Source organism: Elaeis guineensis, chromosome 5 (assembly GCF_000442705.2).
Source record: "Elaeis guineensis isolate ETL-2024a chromosome 5, EG11, whole genome shotgun sequence".
Taxonomy (NCBI): Eukaryota; Viridiplantae; Streptophyta; class Magnoliopsida; order Arecales; family Arecaceae; genus Elaeis; species Elaeis guineensis.
Genome location: NC_025997.2, coordinates 126,983,336 through 127,003,395, shown reverse-complemented (window position 1 = coordinate 127,003,395; position 20,060 = coordinate 126,983,336). Strand labels below are relative to the sequence as shown.

General features: G+C 34.9%; 2 protein-coding genes across 2 annotated transcripts; one reads left to right on the top strand and one right to left on the bottom strand.

The window, feature by feature from the left end:
- Positions 1-663: 663 nt before the first annotated feature.
- On the bottom strand, positions 664-4,827 carry LOC105045844 (monothiol glutaredoxin-S12, chloroplastic). Its single transcript, XM_010924266.4, has 3 exons — positions 4,356-4,827; positions 1,180-1,747; positions 664-945 (listed from the first exon to the last, which is right to left on the bottom strand). The coding sequence occupies exons 1-2, from the start codon at positions 4,773-4,775 to the stop codon at positions 1,241-1,243; spliced, it is 927 nt and encodes a 308-aa protein (XP_010922568.1). The 5' UTR covers positions 4,776-4,827; the 3' UTR covers positions 664-945; positions 1,180-1,240.
- A 7,620-nt stretch (positions 4,828-12,447) lies between these two features.
- On the top strand, positions 12,448-14,245 carry LOC105045847 (uncharacterized). The gene is made up of 2 exons (XM_073257044.1): positions 12,448-12,618; positions 13,909-14,245. Exons 1-2 carry the CDS (start codon positions 12,522-12,524, stop codon positions 14,133-14,135), a joined length of 324 nt encoding a protein of 107 aa, XP_073113145.1. The 5' UTR covers positions 12,448-12,521; the 3' UTR covers positions 14,136-14,245.
- Positions 14,246-20,060: the final 5,815 nt, after the last annotated feature.

Below are 20,060 nucleotides of genomic sequence, written 5' to 3'. Positions count from 1 at the left end.
GGTTCTTTGTAAGATGGTGAGCATTCTGTTTGAGTTGATTTTTTTGTGCATTCTTGTTCTCGTCTTTGTACAAATGTTAAGATTTGGTGATGTACCATTGAAGTTGTGGTTCTTTTTGGAATTTTAGCCACTTTTCTTTTTATTTCATCATATAATGAAATGACCCGTGGCAGACCACCCTTTCCAGAAGAAAGAGAAAACACAAAGAATCATATAGAGGATCTAGCTAATGCAATCATCACTAATTTTGAAGGCATGCCTTCAAAATCAACGAAAACAAAAACATCTACTCTTTTGGTCTTGAAATATAATGATAATTTTTGGTTAATATAGATTTTCATTATTGTTTGCTTATTATTAGATGCAGTATATTCTACTCTTAAGCTATATATCTTATACTCCCTTAAAATAAAATAGAAATCAATGCAAGCCTAAATCCCTTCCTAACAAGTTTTTTGAAATTTTACGAAATCATCACCTTTGAAATGTTCATATATGGCGGACTCACGTGGAAAGCATGTCCCCAGAAGGAAGCCAACAGGCTTGAATTACTCCTTTCAGGCTCCAAACATTCCTGCAACCTAGTTCTAACATTCCACAACCAACCTATGGGCACACCAGCTCCTGCCTATAATACAATGAACCACAATGGCATGGAAGATCTAAGTTGAACATGAATATACTAATGTAGTGCATTATATCATCCAAAATGGCATACAAGATAGCCAGTGCTTGTAACATTGGTGTCATGCGGACCCTATTATGCTAATTCATAATCCCAATGAATGATGATGAGTTGAATTAGTTCAGGATACATACTGCTGACTTACGAGGAGGCCTGAGTGTAAAGATACACAAGGACAGCAAGTTCAAGCCAGGTCACCACTGTTGAGATCAAAAGTTCAACATCCATATCTCGTGCTCACCTCTGGCCTGCTCACCCTTCTGGAATTCCACCGAGAAACTTCAAATAATTAGATGAAAGAGGTTCTTTTTCTTTTTTTCCAAATTGAAAGTAATCCCATACTAACATAAGTTGTATAGGTATTCCTTTTTTTTTCCTCTCTTTTGAAGAAAAAAAATATTGTCCTTGATCTTTTGGCTGCTTTACTCTTAGCTCTCTACATTACACTACAAAAAATATGCTCGGTATAACAAAATGGTTTTGGAGGATCATACCTCTGTATCCCAATGATACATGCAATTCAAGCCTTCAAGGTTCTCTCAACCACAGAAGGTACTACTTCTGGAACAGTGCAGCGAGCTCCCCTTTCTCTGCCATGGAGGAAATAATATCACATCCTCCCACAAGCTCCCCTCCAACAAAAACTTGCGGGAAAGTAGGCCAGTTGCTGTACTTTTTCAGCGTCTCCCTCAACCCATGGTTATGCTCCTCATCGAGGACATCCACACACTCAAAATCCACACCATGGGACTCCAATATCCCCACCACCCTTTGTGAGAAGCCACATTGTGGAGCATTCCTTGATCCCTTGATGAATGCAACAACCTTGTTCTCCTTAACCAGTTGATCGATCAGCTCCTCCAGTGGGACTGTGAGCTTAACATGGCGACCAGGTGTCAAACGCAAGTCTGGTTTCCTCTGTGGCAACCGGAACCAAGTGTTATTTCCGGTTTCATTGCCTGGAGGGACTTTCCCAGTGGCTGCAATGTACTCTTCCAGCCATGATTTCCAGGCACTGGTCAGCACTGTCCGGTCAGGTGCAGCATTATCTACTAGCCCCACCTACAAGGATAAGGTGCAGAGGTCTGAGTAACATATTGTGGATAGTGATCCATACATCAAATTTGTGCTCCCTGGTGCATGTCTGGAAAAAAGATCAGTTTGAGTGCCATTTTTATCCATTTCTTGTTACTTAAAGATTTGAAGGCTTTGACATTTTCAACCACAGAATTCGTTGGATTCACACAGTGACATGTTGCAACTGCATAGAATGGACACAAGCAATTTGTATGGTGTTCAACAATTCATGCTTCTAATTCCCTTCATCATAGCCAAGCCCACTCTGCTGTGATATGAAAAATATATGAAACTACCAACATATATGGGTAGAAGTATAAATATTCAATATTCTTTATTCAATTAAGGACACTCTTAGATGATGCTTTTGGAAATTAAAAATGCAATTTAATCAGCCAAGTAAACATTAAAAACATCATTCAACCATATCACGTAAAAATAGTATCAAACAAAAGCTTCCTGTCAGATAAAACTTATGAATTGTCCTATCTTCAGCATGAAGAGATGTGAATCATATTAAGACAATGCAGAATCTCTCACATCAAAAAAAGACAATGCAGAATCTCTCAGTAAAAAGAAAAAGGAAAATCCATTCCTTCCATCCACAGTTTTATTTAAAGATATAATGTGTGTGTGTGTGTGTGGACATATTCTATATAAGCCACACTTCATTCAATAGTTTGTCTAGCTATGAAACTAAAAGAATTCAATGAATATCTCCATCATCAATAGTCATTCTTGAGAACTCCAAGGTGATCAGAATTATATTTTAAAAAGTCAGGAGCACACAATGTTTTGGAAAGGAAGCTAGTTCCAGTAATATAAAGAGAAATTAGGCCTTCGTTCAGTGTATAGTTCAAATACAGATAAATGCGGCAAAGAGAAGAGAACCTAGAAAATGTGCAGAGAAACTTTTGAACATATAGGTATCAAAATTAGTGGGACCACAAAATGGTATACAGAGTGCAACTTGGAAGTTGGAAGTAGAAGATGAGGCAAATTGTCACTAAATTTGATGGCTGGATTAGTTGTCTGGACAAATAGATTTCACTACTTATGAATCTAAATTCTCCAACAGAGTGCTAAGATGAAAATGTATTCAATAAGATTAATGCAAGAGAATATAATAGAGAAACAATCCAAGTACTTTTTGTGATCATTGACTGCCAACAGTATCAGAAAAATCATATAAACTAGTTCAGGCATGAATTACTGTATGCATGAGTTTTGGGCACTGCAGATACCTCATGCACATCAGATGACTTTGTTGAAGAGTTGAGATTAAATGAACGGGTGTTACAAACAAAAGGATTAATTATACTACTCAAAGGTTAAGAGCAGGACCAGCATATGGCAAAAAGAGAGAGAATTGTGTGAGAAGAAACCTGTGAGGAGAGCCGCAAATACAAGTTGAGGAGGGTAAGCAAAGATGAAGAAAAATTCACAGAAGACTAATTACGAAAAAAATAGAATATTTGGGATTAGATAGGAAGTATGTGCCATCAAGTTTGTTGTTTATGTCTACGTTGCATATGAAATTATATATACACTTTGAAAAGGAACTTGACTTTCTTAAAAGAAGAGAAATGTGCTATCAAGTCTACAAAACAAGATCATCTCCCTAGCTTCAAAACCCTCCTCGCACTAGAATCTGGCAAAATTAGCATTTCTATGTAAATGAATAAGAAAAGGCGCATTGCTAAGTACATCATAAATCTCAGCAAGATGGAAAGGCCTCCAAGGGGGCCAGTTATCAGCAAAATAATTGCTCTAGTTGCCCTCCAGAATAATTCTAAAAGGCCTGGTAATTATCATAATGATTTTTGCCCCAAATCCCGCAACACACTGGTGCTGTCAAACTCATAAGAACCATTATTATATTAAACTACAGTAGGAGTTTAGATTGACTCTGCCCCAAAAAAGAACATAAGTTTCAGAACAACCCTAATGCACTAATACTGTAAATGACAATTCGCATTTTTCCTCCATCATAGGTTCATGGAATTTGCCTCATTTGAGAGAACATTAATCAAAATGTTAAACAAATAAGATCAGTCTTACAAGAACTAGTCATTCTCCCTGACAATCACCCAAAAACATCGCTTTTGGGATCGAGTTCCACGTCTCTTGCTAGCGGAATGGATGCTGTTCCGTTCTATAACTACATCCTCAAGAATTTAAACCACAACAGTTGGAGCTCGACCTCGTCACCGAAAACCTCAATGGAAGATTGGAAAAGATTGAAATGAGAGGAGACTGACGAACTAGAATTCTAATCCAACCTATGAATCTTCTACTTCTTTAGAGAAGTAAAGTTAACTTCTTTGAGGAGATATAGGAATGCAGTCACGCTATAAACAGCTCGATTGAAGCTTTCTTGGAATCTCACAGTTAAATTCACAACCAAAAATTTAAAAAAAAAATTGATAAATTTTGCAAGAGAATTTCAAAAAGTAGACATTATATACGTTAAAAGTTCGAACAAAATTCGATTTTTCATAAGACCGAACCAATTAACAGAACAGAAACTTCCCAGAAGGCCCAAAAATTGGTCGAATAACAACGGATAACACCACGAAAATCAATTGAATACCTTTACGGCGCAGCAGAGGTCGGGGACCGACTTGGCATGGGCGGCGATGCTGGCAGCGACGTTCCGAGAGATCCCGATGAACTGGAGGCCGCCGTCGCCATCGTAGACCCCGTAGACGCCGGCGGCAGAGGGGAACTTGCCATCCAACCCCTCGGGCCCCTTGGGGACGGGGACGAGCTCGGTCTCCGAGAGCTTCCCGAGGGCGGCAGAGACGACGAAGGAGGCGGCGGTGGCGGACGGGCGGCGCCTGGCGGAGGAGGAGAAGGAGCGCAGGAACGCGGAGCGACAAAGAAGAGCGAGAGAAGAAGAAGAAGAAGAAGAAGGGAGAGAAGAGGAAAACGAGGGGAAGGACTTGGGAGAGGGACGGGTACGGAGGGGGAAGAAGGATTGGAGTCCGCAGAGATGGAGCGCTGCGGCCATCTTTTCCCTCCGTCTCTCTACTCGGGAGAAGGCTATCACGGAGTCGCGGATATCTGCACCCAACACACGTGTCTTTATTTTGATTGCACCCTAACTGCACGTGACATGCACGTGATAGATACTAAATAGGTTTTTACTGATCCAAAATTAAATTTACTTGCAATTAAATTCTAACCGTGACCATGCCCCATTTTTATGGTCCATTTTAATGCTTACGTCACAAATAAGCCTGGCACCTTTCTAAATGGAGAGCAAACCAATTTTTTTTCCTTTTTTTTTTTTTTGGCTAAAATGAGCAAACTATTTTTCAGTTCCTTTGGCGGGCTCTACTTTCATCAACTCTATAGGCTATATTTTTGCCATCTATATAAATAATTATTTTTAAAAAAATATATATTTATTTAGCATCTATTTAAAATCTAATTATTTAAAAATTCAATCATGTACATATAGCAACTCAATTCTTACAAAATCAATACCTTAATGATGTATTACAACCTCTTGCTACAAAAATGATGCATTACAACCGTTCCATAATACCCTTAAATTGCCATCTTTCTCTCTCTCTCTTGCTTAATATGAAGGAAAGTCATCATTAAAAAATTTATAAATTATATTCATTGACTGCTTGATAGTAGACTAGCATGGCTTATATTTAATTCTTGAGATTATCATGATTATTTCTCTTTTGATACCGTAATATAGCATGACCACTGACTAAATAGGACATTTGAAAATTGGTGCATATGGTGGCCATCATCCATTATCTCATATCAAGTCGCATGAATATTTTCTTTTATTTTGATTTTATTAGAAAAGTGATTTGGGCACTACTAATTTTGCTCCGATGAGAATGTTGATCACAACACCATAGATAAAAGATTCTGTAATGAATTACCATATATGATAAAAAGTCTATAAATATTTTTTATTTTTTTTTTTTATATAGAATTGAAATTTTTCCTCCCACTATCATTGGATCAGATTTTTTTTATAACAATCTCTAAGGCCAATTCCTTTGTTTATCAATATAAGAGATCCTAAATTAATTTTCTTTCTATGAATTAGGATCATGAGAAGAAAGGGAGATCATCTATCTATCATTTTAATAAAACTCCATTTCTTCAATTTTATAATATTTTACTTTCTAAAAAATTACAAGAAATGGAGCACATGGAGCAGGTGAAGATCGAGTTTCAGCAATTCAAGAATAGGGATGTAATTGAATATAAGTAATTGGCATTAAATTACCAAATTGCCCTCCATTGGCTTTTACTAAAATCGATTAACAAAATAATACTTTTAGCGATCTATATATTTATTAACTTATATAATTAATAAATGAAATAAATGAAAAGGATAGGAGAACATCACCTTCTTGATATTGTAGGGTAAGCATGTAATGTCATTTCAGGATCTAATTATTGATTGCTACTATTGCTAATCTTTATTTTTTTGTGATACTGTTGACTAGATCATATGTTTGCTTAGAAGATTTCTTCTTTGAGTACATTTTTTTTTAACAAATTACTCTATATCAAGCAAAGACATGCTATAGCTATATTGTATCTTAGATTGCTTAATAAATTCCATCATTCCTCTCATACTATATAAAAAAATATTTTTTCCTTCAAATATCATGGTGAGGCTTTATAGCATCACTTTTTTTTTTAATTTTGCAATTTGCTTATATTTAGAAATATTATATCTGTATGATCCCATCCTTATTCATAGAGATTAGTACAATTTTGTGAAAGGAGTATAATTGCCAAATGCCACATTAATATTATAGAAATAATGAAATAATATAAAGCCTTCTTATATTTTTTAAAATTTTTAGTGCTAAATAATGTTGTAGTAGTATTGGCGATTTATAGAAAAGTAATGCAAGAGAAACCATCGATCATGTGTTGGAACTGAGTAGAAAGATTTTATTATTCCATTTCATTCACCAGAATGGCATACATATATACAAATATACAAAGATCTAAAAAATTAGAATCCTATGATTGTAGTGTAAGAAATAAATAGAATCAGGATCCTATAATTTTAGTGCACATGATACATGTTGCAGAATCTCTCTAATGCTCCCTAATATGGTATATTAGCTATAAAACTTTTTTGATATTCTTTGATATTTTTTAATATTCTCTAACATGATATATTGACTAAAAATCTCTTTGATATTTTTTGATATTTCAAAATATTCTCTAATATCTATTGAAAATTTTTTATGATATTTTTTGATATTCTATAATATTTTTCATCAAGTTGGTGCATGAAAATCATGAATGCCCAGCTAGATTTGAGAAAAGCAAACTGATCCTTTGCCAATGACTCGATAAAGATATCGACAATTTGGAGCTTGGTAGATATAGAAAGAGGGTGCCATATTAAACCACATTGTAGCTTCTTACGAATGACATGACAATTAATTTCTATGTATTTTTTTCATTCAAAAAAAACTAGATTTGTAGTAAGGTAAAGAGTAGCTTTGTTATCACAAAACAAGGGAGTAGGTAACAATTAAGAGATACCAAAATCATATAGGAGAGAATGTAACCATGTAATCTCATATGTAGTTACAGCTATAGCTTGGTACTCGACTTTAGCTAATGAACGAGAAATAGTAGAATATTTCTTGCCCTTCCATGATATAGGACTCGAGTCAAGAAAAATGCAAAAATCCATGGTGGAATAGTGAATCATAAGGCAACTTGCCCAATTAGAATCAAAATAAGCTTTGAGCTTTAGATCACCAATAGATGAAAGCAATTATCTTGGTCTGGCAACTTTTTCAAGTAACGAAGAAGATGGTGAGCTGCATCTAGGTGAGGTTTATATGGTTGTTGATGCATAAATTAGCTCAAGATATTAAAAGAAAATATAATATCTGACCGTGTGATAGTGAGATAAATAAGTTATCCCATAAGACAATGATAAGAAGAAGGATCAGGAAGAATTTAGCAATTGGTGTTGGTAAGTTTGAGATTTTGCTCCATTGGATAATCTACTATTCTAGCTCTTGCAAAATCATAATCTTGAAGAAGGTCAAGCACATATTTGTATTGATTGAGATAAATGCCATCCTTGGATCGAGCCATCTAAATTCCAAGAAAATATTTGAGATTATCAAGATTCTTAATCCGAAAGCACTGGTGAAGGAAAGCTTTAATACACTAGATGGTATGGCTATCATCACTAGCAATGATAATATTATCAACATATACAAGAATGAAAATAGATAAATTGCCACAGTGAAGATAGAATAATGAATGATCAGTTTGGGATCGAGTAAAATTTACATTTAAAAGAGTAGAGGTGAATTTAGTAAACCAATTTTGAGAAGCTTGTTAAAATCCATAAAAAGACATGAAGATGACAAACAAGATTTTTTCCCTATCGAGAATATCCAGAAGGAAAAGACATATACCTTCTCATCCAAATCCTCATACAAAAAAGTATTCTGAACATCCAATTGATAAAGTGATCAATTTTTAATAGCAGCTATAGCAAGTAAGACTCACACCGTGACTATCTTGGCAACTAAACCGAAAGTCTCATGATAATCTATGCCTTCTGCTTGAATATAGCCTTTGACCACTAAGCAAGCTTTGAATCATTCAATATTTCCATTAGAATTATGCTTGATCTTGAAGATTCATTTATATCCAATAGATTTCTTATAAGAAGGTAAAGGGACTAAGGACCATGTATTATTATCTTTCAAAGTCTGAATTTTTGTATTCATTGCCTATCTCCACTCAAAAAATTTTATAGCTTGAGAAAATTTTTTTGCTTCAACCGTAGATGCTAAGGAGCTAAGAAAGAAATGATGAGATGAAGAAAAATAATCATAGGATAAAAAATTTGCAAATGAAAATAAAGTACATGTCATGAAAGAAGTAGATTGAACTTGAGCATGGAAACAGTGATAATCTTGTAAATAAGCAGGAGGTCGATGAGCTCTTTAATGCAAAGGTGGTATAACTGGATTCGACGGTAAAGATGTGTTAGGTTGAGAAGTAGATACACGTATTAGAAAAAGAATATGGTGCTAGAGATATATTAGGTGGATAAGCAAGATCCGGATCAAGAATAGATAAAGAACTATGGTAGATAAGCCAATAGAAGTAGACTGTATTCTAAAGAAGAATAGATACAAAAAAGTGACATCTCTACTAACATAAATTTTGTTGGAATGAAGATAAAAAATTTTATAACTTTTTTTAGCAAAAGGATATCCAATAAAAATACCAGGTGAGGCATGGGCATCAAATTTATATTGGATATTTGGATTATACCCATAGCATAAACAACCAAAAATCTTTAAATGATGATAGAAAGGAATCTTTTAAATAATAACTCTTGAGGAGTTTTATCTTGAAGTACTTTAGTGGGTGTTCAATTAATAAGGTAGACAACTGTAAGGATGTAATCACCCCAAAATTTTAATGATAAATTTGCTTGGAAATAAAGTGCACAAGCAGCATTTAGGAGATCTTGGTGTTTTCATTCTACTACTCCATTCTGTTGAGAGGTTGAAATACAATTATATTGATGGATCACATCAAATGAGTTCAAAAAATTGATGATATCATGATTAAAAAATTTAAGACCATTATCACTATAAATTTTACAAATGACGGTGTCGAATTGTATTTTGATTATTGCAAAAAAAAATAATAAGGATAAAATTTTCAGATTTATGTTACATGAGACAAATTTAAGTACTACATGAAAAATCATCAACAATATTTAAGAAAATAGCCTGCACCACTAATCAATGGAGTATTATAAGATCACCAAACATCCATAAGAATTAATTCAAAACAAAAGGTTGATGAAATAGAATTTAAAGAAAATGGTAATCAAAATTGTTTAGCTAATGGGCACAATGGTAATCAAAATTGTTAAGCTAATGGGCACATTGTGCAAATGTATTTATTCGAGAAAAAAAAATTATATAATCTAAAGTAGAAAATTTTTGAGATAAACTAGAAACTGGATGTCCTAAATGCCAATGCCATAGATTGACTTCATTTTGATGGACAAGTATAGAAGCAAAAGGATTAGATTTACACTCCAAATAGTAAAGACCATCAAGCTCTCTACCTAGTCCAATCTCCTTCTTCATTTGCAAGTTCTGAAAAATACAACACTCAGAAAAAATATAACAGAATAATTGAGTGTTTTAGTGATTTTGCTGACAAATAACAAATTGAATTGAAAGCAGGGAACATATAAAACATCATTTAATGACAATTATGGGGTAAGTTTAATGGAACCAGTGTGCGCTGCTTGAATTGTATCGCTATTAGGAAGTTTGACAGAAAAATCAGAATGAATATGAGATGTATTCAAAAGATCGAGATCATAAGTCATATGATCAGTGCGTCCTGAATCTACGATTCATAAATTATCCAAAAAAGAAAAATAAGAAGCAATACCTACAAGGTTGGCCAAAGGATCATTAGATCATAAAGGTTCATAGTTAGATGTGGAGGAGACGGGGGAAATCGAAGATATGATAGAGTTGGTATCGGTGTCACCTATGGAGAAAAGCAAAAGAAAAGTAAAATTATGACTTGATGGAGGCCATAGGATGGTATGGCTCTAATATCATGTTGGAATTTAGCAGAAAAATTTTGTTATTTCATTTTATTCATCAAAATAACATATATGTATATATATATATAAGTGTACAAATATCTAGAAAATTGAAATCCCATAATTTCAGTGCAAGAAATAAACAGAATCAGGATCCCATGATTTTAGTGCACATGATACGTATTGCGGTATCTTTTTGATACTATCTAATATGGTACATTAGCTAAAAACTATTTCTTGATATTCTCTAATATTTTGTAATATTTTTTAGGATAAATTATATTCTTGGTTTCTTAATTAAGTCAGATTTTTTTAAATAATTCATAAACTATAAAAATATAAAATTTAGTTCCCAAACTATCTGAACCGATTTAATGTTGCCATCAGGTGCGATTCCAATGACTTTCTCTCACCATAAGTTTGATATGGCAACTTTTAATGCTTATGTAGAGCACCTTTTACTTGCATAGTCTAATCGATACTGACATGACTTAAAATATTTTAAAAAAAATACTATTGATATGATCAAATCTCTAATTTCAGAAAACATTCTCTGCTCTTGGGCAAAATATACATCCTCTCCTCAAAGAGGATGGTCACGGGGGAGTTTGCTGGTGAGAGGGCAGGTGGTGAAAGCCATGATCAGTAGGAGTCAAAGATTTGCTTGCAGAAGAGTGGATTGGCAGAAAATTCACCTAAAAAATGCAGCAAGTTGGTGTGGGGTCCTCTACCATCTCTCCTCGATCCCTCCATCCTCCGTCCTTCTCTGTCTCTTTAATTTTTTTGTCACTTCCTATCCTTGTGAAACAGTGATATAGCGGCCAAATGGTGGTAGAGAGAAAGGGTGAGAATGAGAAATAAAGAAAAAGAATTCTCCACTAATTTTTATTTTAATGAAAATGACAACCAGAGGCACGTGATGCTAATTTCTTTTCTCAGGCAAATAAATCGATGAGACCATCAAAAAAGAAATGGGGCACAAGGGAAGCGGGGTCCCCCACGATCTACTCCTTTCTCTCTCTTACTTTATAAAGTGGATCATGGAGGATCATGACGATCCAACAGTCCTCGGGAGGACAATGGGAAAATCATGATCATGGGAGGTTTGTCGATGAGGGGGCGGGTGGCAAAAGTCAGGATCAGATCGGAGTCTGAGATTTGCTTGATAATTTCTTATGGGATATTTAAGGGGTTGGTGGTAGTGAGAACGCTGCTGAGGGATACGACAGTAAGAGAGATGATGGAGAAGTGGATGTAGTTGGGGGAGAGGAGGAGGACGATCTGGCCCTTGCGGACGAAAAGACGAGAGGAGAGGATGCCTTCTAAGAGAAGACTATGATGTCTTTTTTTTTATATTTTTTTAATTTTTTTTAAATATTTTAAACTATATCAGCACCGATTGAGCTGCAAGTAAAGAATACTTTCATAATCATCAAAAATTACCATATTGAACTTACAGTGAGAGAAAATCACTGAAATCGCATCTGAAAGCAACATTAAATTAGTTGACTAAACTTTAGCTTTTTATAGTTTAGAGATCATTTAAAAAAAATTGATTTAGTTTAGGGATCGGAACATAATTTATCCTATTCTTTAATATGGTATATCAATGGGAAATCCCTTTGATATTTTCTGATATTTCATGATATTCTCTAATATCTATCGAAAATCTTTCATGATATTTCATGATATTCTCTAATATTGTGTATATTTAATTAGAATCATATGATAATTATTAGCTTCAAGAATAGTTAGAAAAAGAAAATATAAATCATATTTTGTGCATTGCACATGTTATATGCTTATTGAAGGTTAAGTGTGGATCTTTTCCAAGGTAATTCATTAAAACTCCCCAGCCAAACCCATCCTTGCTCTCCAAAAATAGAGACATTTATTAGTTAGAGAGTTTTAACTCCTGTTTGTTGTATATCGATGTCCACAAGTCTATCCGCAAGAGGAACAATGAATCTAGAGTCAGCATCTACAAATCTTTCCATGAGAGAAACAATATTTTTAGTCGCAAATCTATCAATAATTAGTGTCTTTAAATGATACTAATAGTTCTTCATATAGAGACCCGAGGATGCCCTCTTTTTATCAATAACCAGGTTCAAAGGTCCAGAGAGGAGGCTAGAGATGAGATTGGGATCGTGCTTCATTGGTGTTTGGTGGCTTCTCTTGTTCCTGTCCTGCATTACAATATGTTCTGCAAGAAAACTTCTTCCAATTTTAGGTGGCATATTTATTTTATTATTATTGTTGTTGTTCTTATTGTTGATAATGATGGTGATGATAGAAAGAATCTTTATATATAGTGGGCTACATGACCGGGTCACCCTCCAAAATTTTAATGTTTTAATCACTAATATGACCACACTAGGTATGCAGTGACTTTCTAAGCCCTTGAAAATTTTTGATTCATTGCTTTGTATTATCCTTGATATTCTTTTATTTATTTATCTATCTATCTTTGTATTGTTTATATTATTTATATAAAATATATGTAAACAATGGGCTACACAAAACAAGATGTCTTATCCCAAATACTTTAAACCCTTCCAAATTTTAGGATTTGAAACTGTAAAACCACAAGGCGATTCTCCTAGTTCGCTCAACTAATAGTTTTGCCTATTGATCTTCGATTATCTTTTTCTCATGCATCCTATTCCACTAATGTAGGCTAATTTTATATCTTACTAATACCACTTAGAGGTATTTCTCGAGGTGATTCCTCCCCCTACTCTCTCCAAAAAGAAAGATTAATGCATAATAGTATATTTCTTATTGTTCTTATTAGTTAATTAATTATCATTAAATACATCATTAGAGTCATCAATTTTTTTATAAAATTGCTTAAATTTCTAAAATCTATCCACCTATAAATTTTCATTTTTGTGAGTTAAGTAAATTGATTTGTGGATATGAATATTTAATATTAGTAAATGAGAATGCAAGTGATTTATATTAGAAAATGTAAATTACCAACAAAAATTAGGTTGACCTTAAATTGAATACTACCACTTGATGCAAGCAATGCAAGTTTGAGAAAAATATTCATATAAAAATTTAAATTATAGCTATATATATTTTTTATCTGTCTACAATATTTTATATTCTTTTATATTTTCTAGAGCTGGAATTTTATTTTTTTCTATTTGTCTGAACATCATTTTAAACGTTTAATCCTCACAAATTGATTATGAGAGAATAACAAGAGAGGGAAATGTTTTTATTATTATTTCTTTTTTATAGTTAATTTATTTTTTCTTATTTCTTTCTATCACAATTTTTATTAAAATTGCAATCGGATAAAATTTATTTACTTGCCTAAATCTAGGTTTTTTAATTTTATTTCCTTATGTATACATACCTAGTATGGTATATATTTATATAATAAAGATATTAACATGCCATTTAAGATGATAAGGATATTACTCATATAATGAATGTTCTAGCCATATTTGCTAGAGATGTCATTCTTTTATTTCTTTCTTTAATTTACTTGTCTTCTCCTTTTGAGCAGAAGAAGATACCAAGGCATATGCTGATAATGTTGATGGAGATAAGTCTCGGGACACCGACAATATTTTTGATTATGGCTCCTTTACGCCTACCCCCGGTGTGCCCATACCGCCGCATTCTCCACTTGAACCACCGGCGGCAATGGAAGAAGATCATGTGAACTATTCTAAGCCAAATCCAAGCCAGGGCCTCCACTCCCGCCACCCTAAACATCCTATACCGAACTAGGTTCTGCCACCTTGTACAATGTCCTAATGCTGAATCTTGCATTGCTATGAATGAATGGAAGCATGTTGGCAATATCTAGCTTATGAATAAAGGGGACATTGTTCAATTTCTTTTTTTTTTTCCTTTTGATAAGTAGTCTAATTTATGATGGTATATTTAGTTTTAGTATTGTTTTTTTTTTTGTTATTACAAAAAGAAGGGAGGTGACCCGCATAGCAACCCGCATAGCAATCCTCTCTAGGCGTAACCATAAGAACCCTCTTCCATCGAGGAATGTTCAATTCGAATGGCTTCCATCTTGCGGCTGACTTATCCAAATCACAAGACTCCACCATAGGACACTCAAAGTGATCGATTTTCTCCATCCGGATCGAGGAGATTTTTTTTCTTCGTGTGAGTACGTCATCCCGATGCCAATCGAGCCACCAAGTGGATCAGATAGCATTTTCATACGACCGTCCAGGATATAGGATATTCACTCCCTCATTTAATCGACATGCTGAGTCCATCGCATGAAAATAAAATTCTGTTCCCCTTGGGCTGCAAGCTGATCGGCAATTTTAGTATTGATTTGACTTAAAAAGCCATCGCAGGAAATCATAGGATTTCTAAGTTTTAGTGTCATTTTAAACAGATATTAGAAAATAATAAGTTGTCCTGCATTTATAATAAATTATTAGATATTAGTCTGTAGCATATTTTTATTTCTTTTATCGATCGATGGATTTGTTCGATTGAGGTTCTCAACCTCCCCATCAACTAGGAGGTCATATGGCACAAGCTGCAACTCTTTGGATAAGATCTTCAGTATATGATTACCTGAGACAAAATAAAAATACTAGTTAAGAGTATACGTTAATACTGAATTTAATTCCGACCGCAAATGAGGATGCATGAGATTGATTTAGCCAAGAGTCTCAAAGACTGATCCAACTAGATTTTGTATTAAAAATATATTAAAAAATTATAAATTATTTAAATAAAATATATAATGTAAAAGTATTAAAGATTTATATACTACATACTATTATTAATTTTTAATTGCAGCATAAATAAAACTATTTGTATTAAAGAACTTGTAAGAAAAACTATATACAAATATAGGAATGGGTAGAAATTAATAATATTTTTAGAAATTTAAATAAAATAATTTTAAAAAAATATCATAAACAATAAAATGAAAGTATTCATTTTTTTTAATTGAAGGGAAAGTATTCAACTTTTATGAGAAATTATTAAAATATAAAATATCGTAATATATTTCAAGCACGTATATTTTATTAATATGAATAAGCTTTGCAAAAGTATAATAAACCTTGATTTTAATAAAAGAGAATATTATTTGATATTATTAAAGTAGAATATTGTCATGGTGGTCAACTAAGAACTCAACCATTGAGATCGACACGGATGATGGGAGGAAACCTTTTTAGCCAACTAAGAGGTTTTTGGTTCGAGTTCATAATAAATGAAAAATGATAGCACTATTTAGCTTATGAATAAATGAAAAATGGTCCCTTTTGGTTAAAGTTCTTTAGATTAATTTTGATGTCCTTGTGAATGAGCATATGATGCTTTTTATTGGGTACTTGTTTGATTGAAAATATTTGTTGGGTCTATTAGGCATCGAAATAATCAACATAATGCCCACTTTTCGAGAAACGCCTCTGATTCAAGTGGTGAACTTGTTTTAGCGGACATATTTGGTATTATGAATACTCAAATCTGGCTTAGGGGCTATTTGGCATTACTATAGGTAGTAAAATTTTTGTTAGTAGAGATTTTAATTAAAAATTATTTATTATTTGATAACTTCATTTCTGAAGTACTGCGAGTTAATCTTCCTAGGCTAGGTAGTGTTTGATTTTATGCAAGACCTCGAATATTAAGCAACAGTAGACTGCTGGCCTTCTTATTATGTAACAGTAGACTGCTACAAATTCTCAAATCGAAAATGTGACTTCACTTCGAAATCGAGCTCGACGGTGAGTAGGATAATGATTAGAAGGTACTCTTTGCCATTATTGTATTTGAGCATGGGAAGGATCCATCCATTTGCCATGGCCAATAAATCCCAAGTAAAAGGTGTTTTATTCCTATTATGTTACTTTTTTTGGTAGAAGATAATACCGAAATTAGAACAGAACGACTAAATGCAACGAAGGTAAGAAAAATCTGCAGCAAGGATGAGGATGAGCCAGGACATAATAATAATTACGTCCAAAGCTTTGGATATAATCATATCCACAAGTTCATTTCTAATTTATCTGCATTGCCCTTATCTTATTCAGATGTCATGAAGCAACCAAGCTAGGCAAAATATGTCTTTGGAACTATTACATCTCCAGTTTCCCTTTGAACCCCACACATATTTTTCAGGTTGCAGTATATTTAGTTTTTGCTCCAATTAACTTCCATCTTGTCCAAAGCTTTCTAAAGTCCTATCTTTCTCATTTCAGAAAAATGGCTCCCCTACTTCTTGGGGACCTGGCCATCCACAAATTGTTTCTGTTAGTAAGCACTGGTCTGATCCTTTTGATCTGCTAATTATATAGTCTATGCATTTTTCTCTCTTTATTGGCTGATAGGAATCATCCTTGCTTTCTTTTGGGCTTAGAAGACAGAAGAATGTGATTGAGAATGCAAGGATAATGTGAGAGAAGCTGTGTTTGGATGATGTAGATTGTGGTCAATAAAATTAATAAAAGAAGGGTCTGAAGTTTTCCTCCCCTCATGAGAGAGACCTTCTATAGAAGGTACTCCGTCAAAGCAAAGGTATGTCTGAAATAAGGCTGAAAATGAAGTTTCCCTACAATGTTTTTGGACAGGATCGATGAATGTCGGATTAATGCCACAGGGCTTGTCAGCTAATCATGATTTAGTTCTACAACCAAATTCTTTGCATAACACTAGTAGTATAGGCGGACTTATCCTAGATTTTGCCATTGCTGCGAGGTTGTATAGATGTTAGCAAATACATCTCTTCTTGTGATTTATCTGCAAGTCTGACTATGGATCGATAACTTGAAAATGTATCTCATATCCAACAGGGTTGGTTGATCAGGTAGTCTCTGGTGGCTGAGCTATTCTACTTCAGAATAGATTTAGAATTTTCTGCATCCTGAAAGAGGAAGCTCAATCCTCACTTGCAGCACTTACTTATGAGTTAGTCTATGCCACTGACAAGTAATGACACAGCAACATCCTGTTCAGCAATTGGGGAATTTGTTGGCTGTTCAGATGTGTGCATATGGACTTATCTAATAGAAAGAACTTTTGCATTCAGATTGATGGAGAAGGCTGTTGCGATATGTGTATCCTGTAGAATCTGGGAATTCTGAAATTTAGTACCCCGGCCATCATCTTTTTCTTTTTCTTTGCTCGATGTTGGTTTTAAATGTTAATTGCTGAATCAACTTTAAATGCTTCTTCTGATGGTATACACTATACAGTTTCTTGGTAGTGGCTCATTGTTGGAGTGTTTCTCGTTCCATGCTCCTTGTCTTGCACATTTGCTTCCAACTTTATTCCACATATTAGGATAGCCGAAGATAATATCTCACACATTTCGTTTAATTCTTTCTTCAAATCTCATAAAGATTCCTTTTTTGTTTGTCATCACAAATGGAATCACCAAATTCTCACTCATCTCAGATCATCGGTATAAGTGTATATGTGCCTGGGGAATTTTCAGGTTTAGGTGGTAATAAGATGTGGTGCCACTAGTTGTGGTTTGTCTGATTCTAGAGAAACGTCCAAAGATGCCAAAGATAGATCTGCGTCAATGCAGAAGCTACCAGCAGCTGTTGTCCTTTGTGTTGTATTCATGAGTGTCAAGGTGGTTGGTGGGATTAAAGCAAACGGTCTTGCAATCTTAAGTAATGCAGCTCATCTCGTTTCAGATGTTGCAGCGTTTGCGATCTCATTATTCTCCCTTTGGCCATCAGGATGGGAAGCAACCCCACGCCAGTCATATCATTTTTTCTGAATAGACATACGTGGAGAACTTGTTTCCATCCAGCTTATATGGCTTTTAGTTGGGATATTAATTTATGAAGCCACTGTAAGCCTCGTCCGTTTCACCGGTGGTGAAGTGCAGGGTGTAACATGATGTCTGCCGTATTGCTGGGTCATGATCATGATTACGATCAACTCCCTATCGTCTGTCATCGATGAAGAGTACCTATAAGATAAAATCCTTACAAACTGAAGTTATATCCGGCAGGGACCCTCCAATGCTTAAGTCAGAAAAGAGATTGGTGAACAGCTAATAGGAATGTTGAAAGTGGCAGAGTTTTGGTCCAGAATTGCCTTATCCGTACTACTCGTTTACCTCCCATTTTATAGATGATTCTGATATAACCGTCGAGCACGTGGTCCCGTCTTTTATGACGCTAAATTGTTGGGACATAATCATGGAATTAGTTGATTGTTTATTTTCATTAATAGCCGTAAAACGTAGTCGATAACCATTCATAACGGTTAAGATATGTTGAGCAGACAGGCCGACTGTATGTCGGTAATACTGATAAGTCGGTAGAGGATTCGAATGTGCATTGACTGGTAACTCTGATATGCCGATGGTCTTCAGTCAGAGGTTGATCAAGTCATTTGTTGTTAGTCGATAATAGTCGACTGTCGATCGGTCAGCTGATTATGAGTCAGAGTAATATATTCATTTGGCCGATGTAGAGTCGGAGTCGAGGGTCGGTTGATTTGCCTGAACAGTTGCCCCCCACTCCCAAGTCCAAGATGGTCCGACGTGTATATCATCACGTGGTTTGTCACATTAGACGAAAAGAGTCGTCAGGTACTGTCTCAAGCCCTGACTCAGCTGTTGTCCTTTATAGATTTTTTGAAATACAAGAGTTCTTTGGCTGTTTTATCATTTCGATGGCTGTAAAATCATTATTGGGATGTCATGTCGATTGGACAATTTAGTATCGGACGTCTGTGTCGAACATCATTTCAGGAAGATAATTCGGTATCGGATTATACGATTCTGACCAATAGATTTTGGCCACGTGTCCGAATATCATTAGATCGAAACTGTTCACATGGATGACGATGAGGTGACACGATCAGGAGCAGGTGTGTCAAACCGTCCGACCAATGGTCAGTTTAGATGTTGTCATGTGTCGTCATCTGACGAGACTCCGATTTGATCGCTTCCATCCTGACCATTGAGAGATCCTATATATATAAGGTCGCTTTCGGTCAAATTTTTACTTTGCATTTTGTCTTCATCCTTTGCTACAGAAACTCTGTCGGATAGTCACCCCAACACCAGAAGACTCCAGGGTTCCTTCTCTGCCTTTTTGTTTTTAGCTTTCAGGTTAAGTATTTTTGTCCTTCCTTCTTGGGTCCATCTTCTTTTTGGTTCTCTCTAGTTTTCCTTTTCTATGGCTAGGGCTTCTTCTTCTTGGGATAGTCGGTCGGAGAATCTGACCGACAACTCTCTATCGGATCCGAAAGTGGAGGTTTCTTCACTATCTGAATCCAATGTTGAACGACTTTGAGAGCAGTATTGTATCCCGAAGCAGTATCAACTCTTTGCGTCTGGCATCGATGGTCGGGTGAACTTCCCTCCTCCGGATCAGGTAGCCTTCTGTGTTAAAGACCTTCAGACGGATCTTCGATTTTTGATTTCGGAGTTTGTCCGAAATTTGCTTGACTATTATAGTCTTTGCATCGCTCAGCTAGCACTGAACTCGGTCCGACTTATAATTAGCTTTATTTTGTTGTGTCGGTTAATACTGATCAAGCCTCATCCTTTTCTTTTTTGTACCTTCTTTGTTCTCTATTCCCAACCTAAGGCCAAGGGTTGGTGACTCTTTAACCTAAGAAAAGGCCTTTCCTTCATCATCGGTCTTCCATCGTCTATTCACGGATGGAAGAACCCATTCTTTTTTGTTGCTTCTTCTC

Excerpts from the sequence above, each read along its gene's own strand:
- LOC105045847 (XM_073257044.1), top strand. The coding sequence starts at position 12,522 with ATGAGATTGGGATCGTGCTTCATTGGTGTTTGGTGGCTTCTCTTGTTC. Across the intron at positions 12,619-13,908 it reads AAAACTTCTTCCAATTTTAG|AAGAAGATACCAAGGCATAT; the intron begins GTGGCATATTTA and ends CCTTTTGAGCAG.
- LOC105045844 (XM_010924266.4), bottom strand. The coding sequence starts at position 4,775 with ATGGCCGCAGCGCTCCATCTCTGCGGACTCCAATCCTTCTTCCCCCTC. Across the intron at positions 1,748-4,355 it reads ACCTCTGCTGCGCCGTAAAG|GTGGGGCTAGTAGATAATGC; the intron begins GTATTCAATTGA and ends TTATCCTTGTAG.